Source organism: Bicyclus anynana, chromosome 9 (genome assembly GCF_947172395.1).
Source record: "Bicyclus anynana chromosome 9, ilBicAnyn1.1, whole genome shotgun sequence".
NCBI classification, from domain to species: Eukaryota; Metazoa; Arthropoda; class Insecta; order Lepidoptera; family Nymphalidae; genus Bicyclus; species Bicyclus anynana.
In genome coordinates this window covers 16569338-16591397 of record NC_069091.1, presented here as the reverse complement: position 1 = coordinate 16591397, position 22060 = coordinate 16569338, and the positions used below count along the sequence as shown (strand labels likewise).

Genomic DNA, 22060 nt, shown 5'->3' with positions numbered 1-22060 from the left:
GGCTGCACACGCGACGGTAGCTTAAAAAATGGAGTAACTTCTCCTGTTTTCCCAACATTTCTCTTTACTGCTCTGCTGCTATTGATTGTAACGTGATGAAAAGTATACAATAACCTGACCAGGAGCATGAAGAACAAGAGTACCAAGTTTCGTTAAAATCCGTCGAGTAGTTTTTGTTTCTTTATCGAATATACAAACACGAAAATTTTAGTGATTGCATTTTTGGCATAATCATTCCCTGATAAGTTATTATTATTAGAGTTATTTTGGAAATATAAAATAACTACGAAGGCTATAAAAGGCCTTTTTTATTTTTTTAAACCACCGATATATAGGAGCCTCGCGAAGTGGGACTCCGTCGACGTATCTGAGCGAAAAGATTCGAAAACTATTCATTATGGCGTTAAAATATTATGTTTAATTATTATTATGGCATAAATTAATTGTTTCATAAAGTCTATGTCTTATGTCATAAATCTATGTCTATTATGGCTTTTATAAATGTTGTGTCTAATAAATGGTATGGTAAATAAAATTATGAAAATCAATACTTGTGACACTCGTATCAAGGCGTCTAAGTTTCGGGCAAACAAAAGTACCTATGTCTTATGTCTCTAATGGCAAACAAAACCATTCGGCCAAATAAAATTAATATTAATCAATTAAAAGTAGGTACTCTTACTTTTCTTTAGTCATTGTGAATAGTTTTTAAAATATTGAAAATTACTGATGCGACGCTTCATGTCATACTAATTCGACAATGTACCTATTAGCTTTTGAATTTGTATTTGGAACGGCTACGATATCGTCGTGTTCCGTGCCCTTTATCTGCTTATTATTCTTTAATTTGTCCTCATAACTAATTTGCTCGTTGGTAAAAAGTCATCATCATCATCATTAACCGATATTCAGCTCACTACTGAGCTCAAATCTCCTCTCAGAATGAGAGGGGTTAGGCTAATATTCCACCACGCTGACCCAATGCGGATTGGCAGACTTCACACACGCAGAGAATTAAGAAAATTATCTGGTATGCAGGTTTCCTCACGATGTTTTCCTTCACCGTTTGAGACACGCGATATTTAAATTTTTAAAATGCACACAACTGAAAATTTGTAGGTGCATGTCCCGGACCGGATTCGACCCCACACCCTCCGGAATTGGAGGCAGAGGTCATATCACAGCTCACGGCTGGTAAAAAGTGCACACTAATAATTATACAATTGTTAATCGAATTAAAAAAAATAACAATTGCAAATTATAACCATTTAGCTATAATATGCGATTATTGGCAGAAATCGAACCACAACCTCTGGGTGATGAGTGATGAGTCCGGCCTCTTTAAATACCGTTGAGCTATTGCGGCTCTAAATATGTGTAACATTACCTCCTTCTGACGCAGTCGGGTAAAAAAGTTGTCTATTCACGTGGAGGAATAAAAAAAATTACGTGGAGGGAATTTAAATTGTCTATTTACTTTTCTATCTATGTTATTGAATGACAGGGATGTAACTTTTTGTTATTATTTGACACTGACAGCTTCCGTACTGACAGTGACAATTCATAAAATAAAACTGCCTTTATAAAGGGTTTTTGTTTTTATTTCTATTTCATATTCATAGTGTAAATAATGTTAACTGGTAAATTAGTTATTAGTTTCTACAGAAAAAGAAAAATAAGTTTTAAAGTATACAATGTACTAAATTTTGTCTAATTTGACTTCATAACCTACGAGTAGATTGAGATATTTCGATCATCACAGGTGACTACTTGAATAGTAATTATGGAATCTTTATCAAAACAAGAGCTAATTGCCACAATAACTAAGCAAGCTGACCAAATCAAGCGATATGAAGGACGCTTACGAGGTAATACACTTCTCATATTCTAATAATTTAATAGGATTACGAGTTTACTGAACATTAGTTACCATATTGCCTACTTGTGACTTGCGTAAAAAAATGTTTCCGTTTCTTTCAGACGTGGTTGCAGCATACAAAGGCCTTGTTAAAGAGAAAGAGGCTTTAGAATTAAGTTTGAAGGCTTTAAATAAAACTGAAACCACTGATAATGGTAAGTTTACCAACAAAATTATCATTTGCCATCTTACTGTCACCATCTCATTTCCCCTGCACATACCTCTCCACTATGACAAATAAATTATTGTAATCAATAATACTCAGTCCCTTGTAATAGTTGTAAAAAATAGTATAAACAAACTTAAATTTCAAATGAAGTAGAACTGTGCTATATAAATTGATAATAGAAAATCTATCCCTGTTATCAGCTACCCCTATTAGTTATCGCAATTTGGATTTTTTTATAGAATAAGTTGTGTGTCTAATCAAGATTATTCTATTATGATATATTAAAATAATAAACTGGTTGGCCGTGGCTGGTTACTACCCTAACAGCAAAGACATACCACAGAGCAATTTAGCATTCCAGTATGATGTTATGTAGAAACCAAAAGGGGTGTTGATTTTCATCCTCCTCTTACCAAGTTACCACACTTCCATCTTAGATTGCATCATCGTCAAAAAATGTGAGATTGTAGTCAAGGGCTAACTTGTAAATCATAAAAATAGTTACTCAGCAAGTTAGGCTGATAGTAATTGATATAAGCCTCATTAACTCTCAAGTTGAGGAGTTAATCAACCAAGAGGTCATGGTTTCTGTCCTCTTCCACAGGATAGTCGTACTCCAAACACAGTCTGTACAAATTATCAGAGAAGTTGGGACTTATTCTTTTTTTTGGTGTAGCAGCCCTACAGGTCTTCATGCAGTCCTTGCAACTTCCAGGCTCATGATAAACCTCACTAGATGAAGGTTATGTTTATGTATTAGTCAAAAGTCAATATTCATTTATTTCAATTAGGCTAGTTTACAAGTACTTTCAAAAGGTCAGGTATTAATATTATAAGATAATGGTGATAATAATTAGTCGAAACCTTAAAATTAACCAATGGGTTCCAAATGCTATTAGTAGGCAATATTGGTAATATTTTAGAGGTATGGTTGTATAAAAAAATATATTTTCTAGATCTTGGACTACTTAGGTAAGACTTTTTTCAAAACTCACAAAGTATATAATTGTGTTAATTTTTAAACCTCTTTGCTAAATTATATTAGTATCTTGTTAACCCAAATATGTTTTTGAGAAAGTTATCAAATATTTTTAATCAATTCAATAAGAAAGTCGCATTATTAGTAAATGAGTTCAAATATTTATGAATTGAAGTTGAATTAACATTTTAATGGCATTCTTAGAATTATTCATGACTATTACCACATAAATTGTTCAACATGATTCAAAAGGAAGGTTTCTTTTCGGAATTTGTTTCTAGTATTCCCAATCTGCATTTAGTTCCAGATCTGTAACCAAAATTGTTGTGAGAGTTGTTGATATGTGCTGGGGGATATTCATTAAGAGTCAGTGCTATGAGTAATTTGGTTATTCCTGGGTTCAAATGTCCAGCTCGAGTACTGGTTTTGTTTCAGATGTGAATTGAAGTGGTAGCCTAGGGGATATGACCTCTGCCTCCGATTCCGGAAGGTGTGGGATCAAATTTGATCTGGGGCATGCACCTCCAACTTTTCAGTTGTGTGCATTTTAAGAAATGAAATGTCTCAAATGGTGAAGGACCAACATCGTGAGGAAACTGGCATACCAGAGAATTTTCTTAGTTCCCTGCATGTGTGAAGTCTGTCAATCCACATTGGGCCAGCGCCCAGCATGGTGGACTATTGGCCTAACCCCTCTCTTTCTGAGGGGAGACTCGATCTTAGCAGTGACCAAATATGGGTTGATAATGATGATGATTGGAGTGAATGAAATTTATTGCCTCACTAGCTCAACAGTAAAGGAACCAGACTTATTACTGAGAAGTTATGGTTTGATCCCTACTCACTGGAATATTGTGTACTCACTCCTTACTTTTCCGACTAGTTGGAAAAGACTGGAAAATTTTATTGGTTAAATGTAAAAGATAGGAGTCGCTTCTTATATCTTTGAATCAGATCCCGCGCATCACTCTTTACTATTCATTTACACAAGCAGCAACTGCTACCGACGACCGCCGTTGACTGCCGCCGAGACGTCGGCGACTGCAGTCTCTGCTTGTGTAAATGACCCCTTATTATAGGAATTGTAATGGATTTCTTCATTTGTAAAATCACAGCAAGGGCAATAGTGTGCCTGACTATATTTTGCATTCTCTGTAGGATATTAAGGCTAAAGTCACATAATATATTACTCCAGAACTGAGTGCTATAGGTTGGAGGTGCTTGTGCATATTAGCAGGTTGTTGATTGTAAATTTTTCTGTCTGGTTGTATGTTAGCTTTACACAACGAATCCATTGAATTAATTTGGATGAAATTTGGTATAGAGATGTATTGGACCTTGAAGCAGAATATAGGCTGCTTTTTATGCCGAAAACATCGGGATTTTGTAAAAACACACAATTTCATTGTGTTGTTGTGGGCTAGTAAAATATATCAGACAGTGAAATTCAAAGAAATGCATGTGTTAATGAAATTGTTTGTCACAATTTCAGCCTCGGAGGATTCAGTTGCTGCCCTCACGCTGTCCCTCTCCACTTTGTCAGAGGAGAAGGCTCGGATGGAGGAAGCCTTTCAATCTGACAAAAAAGTTACAAGAGAAAAGGTAATATAGTTTTGTTTTAAATTCATCCATATCCATTCTAATATTATAAATGCGAAAGTGAGTCTGTGTCTAAATGAAATAGATACAATTTGGTATACCTAGAGATAAATTGGACCTTGCAGTAGTACATAGATAATTTTAATCATGGAAATATCCATGATTCCCGCTGGATTTGTAAAATAAATGAAATTCTTCACACAAACAAAATCATGGGCATCTGCTTCTAAATAATATTTGCCACTATAGTCCTTGGGACTGGAACAAAATTCACTAGCAGACGCCGCGAGGTTTCACCTGCGTGGTTTCCGTTTCCGTAGGAATACAGGAATAAAATATAGTCTATAACACTCGGCGATAGTGTAGCTTCCCAAAAGTGAAACAATTTTTCAAATCGTTTTAGTAGTTACTAAGCTTATTCTATGCAAATAAACAAACAATCAAAACTTTCCTCTTTAAAATTATAGTACAGATGACTACTATTCAAACATTGGGCATATGATGCTTATAATAACTATGCTAGCTGCCTCTTTGGACTAGTAGATTGCCTATGTAGCTCATGACCTACTTAGCTATTCTACTTCTAAGATATTTTCACTAGAAATTAACATGTGTAGTGTTACATTTCTGTACCTCAGAGAGCATATTTAAGCACTATCACAACATCTGACTGCCCTATTAAAATTACCACCTTAATTATCCCGCACATTGAAGCAGCATACTTGGTTCCAGCTCTTTTGCCCTGTTGTGGGTCAATGAAATAAGCGTAAGGTTTTTAACAAGGGTATGCACAATAAGTAAAATATTGGAAAATTCCTTGTCAGACTATGCATTTTGTGGTCCAACATAGATTTGTATTGAGCCCTTAGGGTAGGCATTTTTACGTCTATGAAGTGCACATCACTGGGTAATAATGATGATGATTTATACATCTACATGTCTACGACATCTGTTTCAGTATGAAAACATGATATCACAAATGCGTGAAGAAACCAAAACCCTCGTACAGCAGCATCTAGCAGAGGTTGGGAACCTGAAGGCTAAGATATCATATGAGATCCAGGAGAGAGAGAAAGAGAGAGCCGATCACACAGCTATGTTGAAGTGAGTTGAACAACACAGTACGGTATTTTTACAAAGCTCTATAACCGATGAACACGATTACAACTACAAAACATACTATACAATACTATAGATTTGATTTTATCTGTAAAATCAAATGGAAAAACTGTGAATTGATATTTAAACAAGTGCCAATTTAAATTCTTTTAATACTTCACAGGGAATTACATATGAAATTGAACAAAGAGAGGAAAAGCAAGGAAAAGCTCGAAGACAAAGCTGTACACAGCAGCGAAGCACAAGGTAAATGTTTATTATTTAAATTTCCTTGGAAATAGAAACACGATAAGTCCAGGATCCGAGGAAAATTTTCACAATTGACTAGACGACGCTCTGTGGTTTTTACCCGCCGAGAATAAAATCTCACCTATGATACTCACAAATAACCTAGTTTTCACCGGTTATAGAATTTTTAAAATTTAAAATCGGTCTAGTAGATCCAGAGATTACAACCACAAACTCACAAACTTTACCTCTATAAAAAATGAGTATGGATTTTCTACTACCAAGCTAATTTTCTGTGAGTGGCTTCTTATTAATTAGAGCAGTCATGGCGTGCGCAAGTTTGTCATCGTCTGGCAAGTTCGTTGATAATACTCCCATGGCATGCGGGCGACGGGCGGAAACACTGCGTGGGTGTGAAATCGTGCGTGCGGGGAAGTGACGTGCATCAGTCGTGGGTTTTTCACTCATCGCTATACGCCCCCCGCCCCGCGCGCAGCATCGGGAGTGTTACGAACGAAGTTGCCAAGCTATAATTAGGGTGGGCCTAAGCACTGTACATACAGATTATACAAAAGGAGTCAGAAATAAGGAGTCATCAGGGTAAGCAGTGCATCTATGCAGTACACGTCACTGGATAAAACACTCAACATATTGTTTACGAAAATTCTCGGTTCTGGTAGCTAAGAGGCAATTATATGTATCTTATAAAGCTGTTAAATTATATAATTACTAACAAGCGCTCTGCGATTTCACCCGCGTAGTTCCCTTTCCCGTAAGAATAAAGGGATAAAATATAGCCTATAGCACCCGGGGATAGTGTAGCTTCCCAACAGTGAAAGAATTTTTCAAATTGGTTCAGTCATTTCAGTCTTGTAATCTTTCAGTATATCGCAAACAGACAGACGTAGTTGAGGAAAAATTTATTTAACTGTTAATGTTTATGTGTATAGATTAAAAGTTAGCACTAACCAGCTATATTTTTTTCTGTTGCTTAATTAATAATTATATAATTTAATTTGTATTCAGCTTCTCAGGCGGAACTAGAGAAGCGAGTGCGCGACCTGAACTCTTCTCTAGAAGCTTCTCAGCGAAGGCTGCACAGAGCGGAGGCGCGCACAGTGGAGACGCCGGCGCTGCTGGTGCGCCTGCAGCAACAGCTGGCTCTGCTGGAGCAGTCGCACTCCATCGCTATACGAGAGGTCAGTGCAATGCTTCACTTCCTGCTAGTGAGTAGTTAGATATGAACTTTTCTCTAGAGGCTTCTCAGCGAAGGCTGCACAGAACTGGCACTATTAGAGCAGCACTCCATTGCTATACGAGATATCAGTGCAATACATACCTTATTTGTCGCTAGTACTAAGTAATTAAATAATATGGCTACGAAACCTGCACAACCCAACTCATCAATAAGCTGCAAGTGTCCACAAAGTGTGCTTGCGAAATACATATTTTTGTATATTCAACATCTTTTGGCCTACAACAATCTCCAATTTTGAGCTCTGGAGTCTCGCTAATGAACAGGGCTATAAAAATAAAATAAGCCTTTACTACTGTTGGTTGATTACATTTACATAATTCGTAATTAATTAGCAAACATCAGCTTGTCCTTCGATATAGGCCTCCCCTATCAATTTCCACTTTTCTCTGTCCCTCGCCATTGTCATCCATTCAGGACCGGCGACCTTCTTGAAGTTATCTTTGCAATGTTTCACATGTCTTCCTTTATTCCTCTTGCCAAAGAAAGGGGTTAGGGCACTGGATAGGGCATCTCTTATGCCGATCATCGGTGTTGCATAGGAGTCCTTCCAGTGGTATCCTAGTGCGGGCAGAAGATGTGATAGGCCAAAGGCAACCCACCACTTCCCAGAATCGTGGGTGGGTGAGCCGGTACTTGATCATCGCGTGTTCCTGGGCCGCCTTCTTGTCTCTCTACAAATTATTTTTCAAAGAGTGCAGGCCGCGATAGATCCGCCAGGTGTTAAAGGACTCAAAGATGCAGAAGAGAAATACTAAGTAAAGCTTCACAGCGAAGGCTGCTGGCTCTGGTCGAGCACTCCTTTGCTATACGAAAGGCCAGTGCAATTCATGAGGAAATCTGAATACCTGAGAATTTTCCTAATTCTCCATGTGTGTAAAGTATACCAATACGGATTGGGCCAGCTTGGTAGACTATTAGTCTAAACATTCTGTGAGGAGATTCGTGTTCAATAGGGAGCCAAATATGGGTTGTTAATGATGAAGGATGATGATGATGACCTAGTAGAGGTATCCCGATATTTAGTTATCCTGTTCTTTTACATTTTAGGAACAAATAAAAGCGAAGCGCGCCGAAGAGTCCGCTCGTAAAGTGTGCGCGCGCCAGGAGGAGAGGGTCGCGCTGTTGGAGGGCAAGCTGGCGGAGCTGTCACTCACCATCGGCGAGTACGACCTGCGCCGGCGCCGCGACCAGGCGCTCATCCAGCAGCTGCGCGACTCGCTCAGCGGCCGTCTGCTGGACAAGATCGGCGGCGGGGGGAACGGTGAGCGATTGTGTTACTGTACTGTACTGTACTGTACTGCTGGAGGGCGTACTCACCTACTCTTACCTTACCCCTCCCTACCCAACCCCTACCCTACTACCCCTACCCTTACCCTACTACCCTACCTCTACCCTACACTACGTTTGGTAAAATTCCGGCGGCTTTTCTTAGAAGTCGCCCGTATCAAAATTCTTTATTAATAAATAAAACGCTGTGCTATGAATTACAATACCGATTTAGCTTACTGTTTAAAATATTAAAAAAATATGTATGACGTATTTTCAGAGGAAACCCAAAAAAGTGAGACTGACAATGAAAAGTTGGCCGACAGTGAATATTTACACACACTTATAGACAAAATACACATTTTGAAAAAGGAACTGATCGCGGAAAATGACAAATTAGGCCACCCAGTCGATATGTCCACAGTTTTCAAATTAGATGGTTATGAAAATATACATACAAAATGTAAACAAGAGATTGAGTGTTTAAAAATGGAGTTTGAGAATTATAAAATACAGAACGCGAGAGTAAGAGAGAGTGGTGAGGAGGTGGAGAGTGAAATGGAAGATCTGAAGAGCGAGGTAGCGATGCTGAAGGAGAAGATGGAGACTTATGTGCTCATGTTGGAAGAAGAGAAACAGGATAAGGCTGATTCCCTGAGATTGCATGAAGAGGTGAGATTGATGAATTTTAGAGTTCCGTAGCCAAAGTTTACAACGGCAACGGTATAATGTATACTTTGTACTCCGACCAATTATAGAAGGACCTGTATCGCACTCATAGTCACGAACAAAATTGTCTGTCATTTTCTGAGGAAAACGAGCTTAGATTTGGTATATATCTTATACTAAACTAGAAGTTTTTGCCCGTTTTTTACACCATTCAACTACACAGAAAGGTATTTTTACGGAGCTCTTTAACCGACGAACACGATTACAACTATTTAACATCGATACTATAGAGACAGTTTTTATAATCGCATTAGATCGTTGATCATATACTTTGACAGAAAAGTAACGTCGAGCGAGGCAGGTCCTATACAATAATTGGTCTGAGACTTTGTAACAATATTATTACAGAAACTGAAAAGCGAAAGGGAGTACCACAAAGAGGTGGTCTCAGACCTGAAGACTCGGATACAGAGCTTGGAGAAGCAGGTGCAGACGCAGAGGGACAGGTACGCGACGCTGCTGGAGGAGACGGACAACTACATTCGCTCCAGGAACGACCGCTCCAGGAAAGTCAGCAGCGAAGAAGGATGGAAGGACGGACATGGGGTGTTGAACGTGAGTTACCCATACCAATTAAATAAGGGTTAAAAGGACGCCCATATTTAGTTAATCCATCCATACAGATTAACTAGGGATTGAAAGGAGATGGACCATTTTTCATACATTTCTAGGTCAAAAATTTGATGAATGAACTGTTGTATCCAAATTAGTGTAATTTATTAAATAATAATATCAGTTTAGTGCTGGTACAAAAATATTCAGAAAATATTTTTTTACAATCAATATTTGTGAATTTTAATTCTTTGGTAATTTTGATTTATTTTAAAATTAGTGGACGCCCGCGACTTTGTTTGCTCTTTGACCTCATAATTCGCAAACTCGCGTCTACATTATGCAATGAAAATCTAAAAATGCAACAAATCATTGAAATAAAACGACACCGACATGTGCATCCTAAGATTTTTCCGCCAAACTCGCCTTTCCTTTTATATATTTATTTATTTATTTTTGACGCTCGATAAAAGAAGGGACTTGTTAGATCTCACATTCTTATACAAATTACTGAGAAACCAGATAGACGCACCAAATCTTCTAAGCAAAATTAACTTTAGGGCACCTAGTAGATACCCTCGCAAAGCTATTACTTTACTTGTACCGCAACGCACTAGAACTGTTTTTGTCGCCTATTCTACTATGCCCAGGCTATGTAAATTATATAACGCACTTAGTCGGTCTATAGATATCCACAAAGACTCACCAAGGACATATCGCAAGTTAGTTTTGCTAGATTTGCTAAACTAATTTTTCTTTTTGTTTTTACCAATTCCATTTTATTTTTAGTATTATATAGTATATTCAAATAGTAGTTGTAAAATGTTTCCTTTTCTTGTTACTGTAAAATGTATTTTTTTTTTCTTATGTAAACTGATTTAATGTAATCGTCAATTTATTTTAATATTACGGAAATGTGCATGCCGTGTTTACCTTCATTTGATTGTGCAGAGCCTTGTGTTTGTGTATTTTTTTAGATTGTATTTGTGTAAATGCTGCGACAGTCACTGGTGGATCAAATAAATAAATAAATAAATAAATATATTTAGAAGATAAGAAGAGAAAAGATTTTACTATCTAAAGTACCAGTAGTAGAAATATAGAAATATAGTGTAGCAGTAGTGAGTATAGTAATAAAAATATTTATAAATGAACTTGCACAAAGTGACATCGTAGTAGTAAGAATATTTATAATGAACTTGCACAAATTGACGCCTGCTCGTATTCATCGCTGCAGGACGTTAGCGCGCCTCCGCACATGCTGCACTACGCGCACGAGCTGGCGCGCAAGGACCTGGACATCACGCAGCTGAGGAGGGAGAAACACATCCTGGAGGGACACTACAGGTTACAATTTGTCAAACTTTCGGCTCCATGAACCCCTGTTAAAATTTCCAAGTGACAGCGATCCCTTTACTAACTAATAACCCCAAGATAATACAAATAATTTGACTGTTGAAGAAAATAAGGTATTTATTTGAATAAAAGGTAACACATAAAGTACCAAAAGAAATGTCTTTGTAATATTAATGTGATGGGTGTGCTTGGTTCTTGTCGCAAATGGATTCAATGTTAGAAGTAATTTTGGACAATTTTAAATTAAATTCTGACTCGGTAGCAATTATCAAGCCACCATTACGTACCCCACTTTGAGAAACCCTGAGTTAAACTATGCGCAGTAACTCATATCTGGGTGTCAACGCGTTACCAGTTTCTAATAGGCTAGTTGACTCATAAAAAATTTAATATAAACAATATTAATTTTGTATAGTGTTAGAGTAAGGGTAATTTTTTATTTCGATTTTATTAAAAAAAATCCGTCTTTTTAACCGAGTTAAAAAAAAGAAGAGGGTTCTCAATTCGACGCGTATGTTTTTTTAAATGTTTGTTACCTTATAAGTTCGTCATTTACTAATCAATTTTGGATATTCTTTTCTTTGAAAAAGTATGCTTCCAGATTTATCCCATTTCATTTCTATGAAAATCGGTTTAGTCATTTTGAGTTAAAATGAAAATAACTGAAATACACATTTGAAGTTGGTTCCATTTTTATGTTAAAAATATTATAGTTCAACTTACTCACCAAGACCTATACGTGTTTGTAATGGCGACCTGTCTGGAGCAGTTACTCGAGCTGTGGTTCTCAATAGAGATCCGGGGTTCGGTTCCCAGCTCGATTTTGTATTTTTTAATTAGTTCAGTTCAGATCTGGTGGTACATGGGTCTTAGGTACCACCCTATTCGCAAAGAAGTACAAGCGATTTGGTATTCATTAAAATTAAATATTTTTTTTAATTTCAGAGATTGTCAGCGAGAGGCAACCATAGAGAAAGAGCGGTTCAAAGAGGTCATAAGAACCCTTAAAGAGGAGATTGACAGGTATTGTTAACTAATCTTACTAATATTATAAACGCTAATGTATTTATGGATGTTTGTTTTTGGAATGGAAATAGATTTTACTCTGGAGTAACACATAGGATACACATACTTTTTATCCCGGAAAAATCCTTGGTTTCCCGAGATTTGCGAAAACTGATGATTTTGATGATATGAATATTTGTTACTCTTTCACGCCTCAACTACTAAACCGAATTAGCTGAAATTTGGTATTAAGATATATTATAGCCTGGATTAACACATAGGCTACTTTTTGACCGGAAAAATCCATGGTTCCCGAGGGATTTGTGAAAAACTAAATTCCACGCGGACGTAGTCGCGGTCGTCCGCTAGTACACTATATTTTAATAAATAAAAATATTAGAATGGATTTAAATTAAAATAATTATTGTTTATGTTTAAATTCCAGATTAAGAAGGATCCAATCCCGAGAAGGCGCCAACCTGGAGTATCTCAAGAACGTAGTGATGGCGTATCTCATGTCGACAGACTACGCCGGCCGCCGGCACATGCTCAACGCTATCGCCGCCGTGCTGCACTTCACTAACAACGAGAGGAAAATGGTCTTTAACACGCTGTGAATAAGGATCATTTTTGCGGTTTCGTCAAAGATTTTATAATATAGATGTGTCACGCCAAAACTGAGGCGAATTAAAGCTGCTAATTGTCTTAATTTCATTGAGTCGTATAGTAAATAACAAAAGTTATAAAATCAAAATTCATTTATTTCAATTAGGCTTTGTCTACAAGCACTTTTGAAAGGTCAAGTTATGTCATAATTTAATTTAAATTAATGGAGGTAATTATAGTCGAAAACTAAAAATTAAAGTTATGGGGGTTCCAAACGCGCCTTTGTCCGAGAAGAGCCCATAACAAACTTAGCCAAGGTTTTTTTTACCACCATTTTACAAAATTATCTACAATATATAAATAAAGAAATACCTAAATGTTATATACAATGTCAAGTTGTGTATTCAGGAGCCGTAAAACTGTATATTATACATGAATATATAATGGAATTAAACACAAAGTAGCTAAATTTGAATCACTTTTTGCGGTGATTTTGTAGGCACGTAACATATCTTTAGTATAAAATATCGGTGGGTTCCATACTAGAAGGGTGTAATTGCACCCTATTACTAAGGCTCCATTATCTGTCGGGCTATATATATCCCATGAACGTGATATTTAGACAGTTGTTTTACAAATGTGAGATGATGTATGTTGCTGCTGTAACAAAAACTAAAAAATGAAATGAATTAAGGGGAATTCCATACAATGTGATTTTTTTGCCGTTTTTTATACCCGCTGTGGATGTTTTTACATATCGAATAGAAGCAGGCGTTAATTGGTCTATTAATTATCATAAACAGTGTAATTTGGTTAATATAAAATCTTTAGTGAAAATTTTGAAAAACTAATTACACAAGACTTGATACTAATAAATAATTTTCGATGTGTGAGTTTATCCCGTCCCCCTCAAAAAACTATTGATGAATGAAAATGTATTGAAAAAAATTATCACACCCAATGTAAACAAAATGTACAAATCCATATGTATTTGGTCTGAGGGCGGAGTTTAAATATCCCTTTCTTTTTTACCAGCGCAACGAAAGAGATAGCGATATTTTCATATTTATTCCGCCGCTATTGGTCTACATTTGTCTTTCTTACGAGATATGTACGATCAGATATGTAGTCTTATCAAATCAATCAATCGATATATTTGTTTGACGACCTCCGTGGCGCAGTGGTATGCGCGGTGGATTTACAAGACGGAGGTCCTGGGTTCGATCCCCGGCTGGGCTGATTGAGATTTTCTTAATTGGTCCTGGTAATCCAGGTCTGGCTGGTGGGAGGCTTCGGCCGTGGCTTGTTACCACCCTACCAGCAAAGACGTACCGCCAAGCGATTTAGCATTCCGGTACGATGTCGTGTAGAAATCGAAAAGGGGTGCCCTGGTTAGCCCGCTTCCATCTTAGACTACATCGTCACTTACCATTAGGTGAGATTGTAGTCAAGGGCTAACTTGTAAAGAATAAAAAAAAAAGACACATGACTGTGTTGTAGGTGTAGGTAATATACAGGTGGTAGGTGACTCTTACTTGCTTAGATATGTTTCTTGATTTTAAGAGCGCGCAGCACTACGGTACGATATGGATAAAATTCGAAGCGCAAGCGAGACGCCGAATTACGACTTTCACGTGAGTGAAAAGCACGGAGCGATTGAGGCGCGACGCAAATTTTATGACGTGAGCGCCAAAACCATTTTTACCTAATTGCAAGTAAATTAAACAACATAACGAAAAACAAAATGGCCGTTCAAGATATATACCTAATTTTCTATACAAAACAAAAATTTAATAAGTTTGCTTTTCCTGATATTGAAAGCAAAATGTGAGCAAAACATTTTGCTTTCAATATTCAATATCAAAGTTTTACAAATTGTGTATTTTGTATAGTCATAACGAAGCTAACACTTTGAAATATCATTTACCCGAATATCAGGCTCCTAACTTTTCCAGAATCTGAGATCCAGAACCATTTGTAACCACCAAATTACATATTGCACACTCTTAAAGCAGTGAATATACTAGTACATAATATTGTTTTTTTATATATAAATTTAATATTTGAAAATAATATTAGGTATCTCAATCTCATATCAATTTCCAGCAACTTTTTAAAGGTTCGTTTGGTAATGCACCAATGCGCTCTTTATTTATTTTGTTAACTTGTGTAATTGTAAACATTCCTTAATATTTATATTTATTAAATACATTATGTATATCAATTTTGTATTTTATTTTAAACCAGCTCTCTTGAAATGTCATTGCTAATTATAAGTAGGTATAGTGTAATTTTAAGAAATTATATATCACGTGTCTTAAACGATGAAGGAAAATATCGTGAAGAAACCTGCATAACAGAGAATTTTCTAATTCTCTGCGTGTGTGAAGTCTGCCAATCCGCATTGGGCCAGCGTGGTGGACTATCCAATATACAGATAGGTGAATATCATTTATAATTCGGATATTCTACTAAACGCAAGTAAGAGTATCTCTGCGTGATCGAATCAGAAATGAGGAGATCCGCAGAAGAACCAAAGTCACCGACATAGCTCAGCGAGTTGCGAAGCTGAAGTGGCAATGGGCGGGGCACATAGTACGAAGAGCCGATGGACGTTGGGGTCCCAAGGTGCTGGAATGGCGACCCCGCACTAGTAAGCGCAGTGTTGGCCGACCCCCACCAGGTGGACTGACGACATCAAGCGAGTCGCAGGGATTCCCTGGATGCAGGTGGCTCAGTATCGTGATATTTGGAAATCCCTACAAAAGGCCTATGTCCTGCAGTGGACGGATCGGCTGATATGATGATGATGATGATGATGATGATGACTAAACGCAAAAACACAAAGTGGCCTGTGCTTTGTTTCCATAGATTTACGAGTCGGTACAAGTAATGTTTGTATCTTACTCCGAGATACATATGTAAATATCACGTGTCATAAACGGCGAAGGAAAAACATCGCGAAGAACCATACCTGAGAAATTTCTTAATTCTTTACGTGATCCGCATTTGGCCAGCGTGGACTATTGGCTTAACCCCTCATTCTGAGAGGAGACTCGTGCTCAGCAGTGAGCCGAATATGGGTTGATAATGATGACTGATCGTTAAAAAGACAAAAATTGGCCAACCCACATTAGAAAAGCGTGCTAATCTTATTCCTCTCTACCATAAGGAGGGAGGCCTGGCCGTTAACATAGACTGATTAAGAATTTAGTACCTAACACAGATTAATCCATAATATACAGATGGAGCGTACGGAATACAACGGTGTCGTAGCCGCTCCAAATACAAAATTCAAAAAGTAATACATTCTCGAGTCAGTACAACCATCGCATCAGTAATATTATTCAATAATAATAATAATAATAAAAGCCTTTTATTCAGACAGTATTACAGTTAAAAATTATTATCTATCTTAATTATTCTATTACTGACATTTTTAACATAAATATTATATTTAATTCCACACACACTTAATTATTTATTTTGCATCAATATCCCTCTGTCTGTCTGTATGCCACTGTTGGCAAAGGCCTCCTCCAACTTTCTCCATTTTTCTCTATCCTGTGCAGTTCTTGTCCATGTACCACCTGCCACGGCTTTGATGACATCGGCCAATACATTCTGGAGTCTGTACAACCATCGCATCAGCAATATTATTCAAGAACATTTAAATATTTTAAAAACTGTTCACAAAAACTAAAGAAATAAGATGCGAGTATTTTTTATTGGTTATTATATTAATTTATAAAAAAATCCACCCTCCCGTTGGGGGGCATTTGAGTTCCCAAGCAACCGGTGGTCAGGGCTCCAGAATGAGGAACCTCCTCACAATACGCGCCGTCTGAAGAATCACTGTCTTCTGTATCCGACTCTTGATCCAACAGTTAAGCGAAAGTTTCTTAAGGTGTTGGTCGAAGCTTTTCGCTATAAGGCCTTTGACTAAAACTAATTAATTATTATTAAATTATTAATTAGTATTAAATTTTGAAATACAAATTATGAAAAAAGTTTGTATATGCGCTTGTCAAGGAGACGCGTAACATTTGTTTTTTTTATGGGTTGGTTGGTTGGCTTAACACGTTACTTGTAAAGACTCACTCTGGCTATTCTATGTAAGTACCTAAGACACATTTTTCCCTGGGTGTAAGCCAATCGATACCGCAACACGTGTCGCGACAATCTTGGCAAGCGACGATTTAATTACACCAGTCTGGCGCACCACAAACATCCTGCAGCCTTTTGGCACACGCGCCTCGTTACGAAAAAACCCATCAAATTGTTCCCTGTAATTGGAAACTAGAATGCGCGGACTACGTGTTTATTAGAATTGTGAATCCTTTTGGTTTTTTGTTGCTGCCATCCCCTAATGTTTCTAGTTCACGGTTTTTACATTATGTAATGACTAGGTAGGTACATTTTTCGCTTTTTAACATGGAATAGCTCATTATATGAAGGACTAGCTGGCGCCGCGCGATTTCAGCTGCGTGGTTCCCGTTCCCGTAATATTATCCCCGTATTCCTACGGGAACGGGAACCACGCGGGTAAAATCATACTTAATCTTAATCACGCGGGTAAAAATATACTTAATCTCTCAAGTCAAATTAAGTACCCACAATCGCCATTCACGTAACCTTCAAAACCAAATTTATTTATTTCAAGTACTTAGGCTTAGTTAATCGTCATAATCATCATCATATCAGCCGATGGACGTCCACTGCAGGACTTAGGCCTTTTGTAGGGACTTCCAAACATCACGAACTGTCGTCGCCATTCCACCTGGTGGAGGGTTGAAACGTCAAGTTTAACTTTTTGTAAATACTCTACCACCGGTTTGAAAGATACGATAAAACTAAGGTAAAGGTAAGGAAGGCAACCCTTCGAAAAACACCGTTAAAATATTTTTTAAGAGAAATTTCAAGAGTCTCTAGCAGAAAGTTGCCACGAAGTTGAGGGTCTAGCGATTGGAAAATACTAATAAATTACATTTTATAAGTACTTTGTTTATTGACTTTTTATACCAAACATCCAAAGCAACCACGATCCAAATTCAATAATTGGCTACCGTACTTACCTATGGTTGGAGAATAGGTTGAGAAACGTTTAGTTTTCCTCATCATCATCATCATTAACAACCGATGGACGTCTGGCCATAGGCCTCTTGGATGGACTTAAAAACGAAACAGTCTGGAGCCGCCAGCATCCACCAGCTCCCCGCGACACGTTTGATGTCCTCGGTCCACCTAGTGGGGGGTCGACCAACATTGCCCTTTCTGGTGCGGGGTCGGCATTCCAGCACCTTGGGACTTTGGTTTTAGTACTAGCTTTCTTAAAATGAGGTAAGCCTTGCTACAGCAATTCGTCGTCATCAACCCATATTCGGCTCACTGCTGAGCTCGAGTCTCCTCTCAGAATGAGAGGGGTTAGGCCAATAGTCCACCACGCTGGCCTAATGCGGATTGGCAGACTTCACACACGCAGAGAATTAAGATAATTCTCTGGTATGCAGGTTTCCTCACGATGTTTTCCTTCACCGATTGAGACACGTGATATTTAATTTCTTAAAATGCACACAACTACTGCTTGCTACAGCAAGCTCAATGTTAATTAAGGGCTTAAGTTCAACTTACAGACCGCTTATTATACAGGGTTGTAACTCCAATAATACCACTAACTTTAGGATCTTGAGGTCTTGAGAAATTTGAACTGAAGATATTACGACGATAAACCGTATCTAATCTAAAATACTAACATTCCTATATCAGGTATTTAGCAGTATAGTTGATTCATTATTTTCAAAGTTCATTAAAATTATGTAACTCTAAATATGCCAAGAAGTCTTAAACTTTTAGCTAACAAAAAGAGAGTTAATAGAGAGAACGATCCTGACGACGACGAACAGTACGGAATGCTGGATGACATTAATCGAGCAGACCGACAACAAAGGGTTAAGACAATCACAATCAATATGATCCCATAAACGATATACCTTCGATAGGCGCGTAGGGTGAATAGTGACTACATACCGGTAGGTACTATTCAAATTATTAATTAAGTATATTATAAGAATATGGAATAATTGATTTATTTAAGTTTTCTCCACGAAATAGCGACGGATCCAAGCGACACTGTCATCCAGATCCGAGTAGGTATCATCACAAAGAGCTCTATTACTGCCAAATATTATTTAAAACTAGCAGCGTCAATGTTCAGTGGCAATCATGATACTAAAAACTGTAAAAGTAAAGGAATAGGCAATATACTCTGAGCCAAGATTAAGAGTCTGTAACGACCTCATTTTATGGCGTATGGACTATGGTCATGGAATACATAATGGTGGATTTGATGGTAGGTTTCAAGTGTACAAACTTACTACCGTCCAACTAAAGCCTCCTTAAAATTAGTTACTTAGGTATGTCTGGCTCTCCTACTACTCATTCACTTACCCACTAAAATGTTTAAGCAATATCGCTAAAGTTTTATCATACCTATCAAGATTTAGACTGAAACATTTGCATGTTACACTACTTTCAATAGTTTATGAAAATCAGATGCCCAACTGAGTGCTCTGAATGCAAACTGCCCATACTGCCCGTCCGGCTTCCGTATTAAGACGTTTTGCGCAGACACGATCGTATCGTTTCTTTCAGTTTTCATTTCGCTTCAGGCAGCCGGCTTTAGTGGTTCATTGTTCAGCTTCGCTAGGCGACTGTATATTAGAGGAGTAATGTACTCGTAAATACAAATTGTAAGTATGTGCTATGAGCATTAACGACGGAAAGTTAAAACAATTTCAATATAATTAATATTTATATTCATTATAGATGTACTAACTAATTAGAGAACGCGCGTAATCTTTTCTGGATAAAGAATCGAGTTCACATGAACTACGCGAAAAGACCCTGACGGAATGGGGAACAGAATGGTCCGCGGGCGGAAAAGGAACGTGGACGAGGGAGCTAATTAAAGATCTAAAAAGCTGGCATCAGAGGAATCATGGAGAGATGGACCGATGGCTCACGCAGGCTCTGAGCGGTCACGGAGTGTTCAACACCTACCTCTTCGCAATAGGGAAATCTCCCTCCGAAAATTGCTACTTCTGTGGAAAAGAGGACACTCCGCGACATGCCATATTCGAATGCCCTGCCTGTGATGATCTGAGAGGGGCGACACATGGGGTAGATGGCCACGTAGACTCCGGCAGCCTGATTGCGTGTATGCTGTCAAGCGAAGGCGAGTGGCAGAAATATGCACAAATGCTCCGGAAAATAATGATAAGAAAGGAAGAAAAGGAAAAAGAGGAGAAAAAGAAATGGGAAATACCCTAGAGGTAGTTAGCACGATGTAATGCCATGCAGTCCCGTGATAACTCTAGCGATATAAAAAAAAAAAAAAAAAGATGTACTTACTTACCATTTCATGACAATAAAAGAAAACGAATGTCATTACTCCATCGCTGGCCAAAATGCATTCAAGATAATGCTAGCTTAAAACTTGCCGATATTGTCTAATAAGTCATGGCAGGAAGTATTATCTAATAGTTATACTATTTTCCATGTGGAAAAAACCATGTGGTTTTACTGATATAGTTTCTAAGTAGGCTAAAATATATATGTGTGTTGCATCGTAAATATAAAAATGACAGTAATAATAATTATTAGAACAATCCCGTCATTAATGTAATGCGCAGCATGGTGCGGGTGTCAGTAGCCTGTTCTTCTTCTTTGTCGTTACGCTCTTGACAGAGTGGTCGTGGTCGTCATTTGGGTGTGGTGGCAAGCCTCACTATCCGTCGCCATTCCTCCCGTAGTGTGGCTCTCCTAGCACATTCATGGAGCGAGCCATGGAGAGCGGTTATTACTTGGTCAGTCCAGCGCATTGGTGACCTGCCACGCGCCTTTGTGCCCTCCACCTTTCCTTGCACCACAAGCTCAGACTAATTAGATAAAGACCTGCCTCATAAGACATTATTTTTCTGTCAAAGTATATGATCAACGATCTTATGAGACTATAAACACTGTCTCTATAGAATCGATGTTTCATAGTTTTCAATCGTGTCCGTCGGTTAAAAACCTCCGTAAATACCTTTTTGTCATGTCTTCGTGTGATATGACCAAAGAAAGTCAGTATGCGACATTGGACTATGGAAGAAAGACGCTGTTTGATGCCCAGTTCTTGGAGGATTGAAATGTTGGATCGGAACTGTGTCCAGAATATGCAAAGCATTCTTCTCCAGCACCACATTTCTAGTAACAGTAGCCTGTATGACGTTTATAATACGTACTATTATCGTGAACTTTCAAAAGTAAAACAAACTGTTACCCGCACCATGCTACAGCGCACGAACTCAAGTAGATATTTTTGCATAGATTAGCGTATAAATCAAACAAAAAACTGGTTTAATTAGCTACTTAAAATATATCTTATAAAAAAACAAACTGTCGTGTTATCCGAATTTGATATTCCCCAGCGGTGCCAGAAGTTGTCGGGACAATGGCGGGATGAATGTACTGTCATCGGTACACGGCCGGTGAAAAATGTACCGCCATTACGCGTCGGCGGCGTCGGCCGTCGGCTGTCGGCCGTCGGCGTCTAGTCGACGTGGTTTCAGTTTGCACTCGACGTTCTCTTCTTAGATTGATTGCTGTAAGCAGTTACAATGTATTACTGTGGGGTATAGGGAAGGTTTATATACTTACCTTATCAAAAGACATTAGTTTTACGTATATTAGGTAGATACAGAAGTCATTTATCATGGGATTTTGTTAACTATGATGAGCCGTCGATGCTCGTGTGTGGTTAGAGGAAATTTGTGTACTTGTAACCTACCTACAAACTTTCCGTTTCAAAAGTTTGAATTTTAGTTATCTTCATCATTAGCCGATAGATTAGTTTTAGCAGACTCAAAAGTGATTACAAAAATAACAAAACTAATGTCGAACAAAGGTTATTAACTTTCCGTTTCACAACATTTGTCAGGACAACTTAATTAACAAATCAAACTGTAACTAAAACAAGACCCAAGAATGGCAGAGAATGACCTTGAGTGAAGTCACGCACTTGCTAACGTTGTGTGTAGGGTTAAAGGATCCTTTGATTGTTAACAAACACTCGCCTTTTCCAATCAAGTCACTCTCCCCGCCTATCCCAAGTAACCCATAAAGAATTACACAACAAGAGATGTGGACGGCTTGAACGCCACGAGCACACTGAAGCCGTCCGAACCGCAACTCGTTGCAACGCGGCGATAACATTAAACAAACATACATACAATA

At 37.9% G+C, this 22060-nt stretch overlaps 1 protein-coding gene across 1 annotated transcript; it reads left to right on the top strand.

Moving 5' to 3' along the window:
* The first annotated feature begins 1539 nt into the window (after positions 1-1539).
* On the top strand, positions 1540-15008 carry LOC112043662 (GRIP and coiled-coil domain-containing protein 1). Its single transcript, XM_052883370.1, has 12 exons — positions 1540-1868; positions 1981-2073; positions 4559-4668; positions 5624-5769; positions 5948-6030; positions 7039-7211; positions 8318-8531; positions 8817-9208; positions 9614-9820; positions 11055-11164; positions 12119-12196; positions 12624-15008. Exons 1-12 carry the CDS (start codon positions 1784-1786, stop codon positions 12793-12795), a joined length of 1863 nt encoding a protein of 620 aa, XP_052739330.1. The 5' UTR covers positions 1540-1783; the 3' UTR covers positions 12796-15008.
* The last annotated feature ends 7052 nt before the right edge of the window (positions 15009-22060 follow it).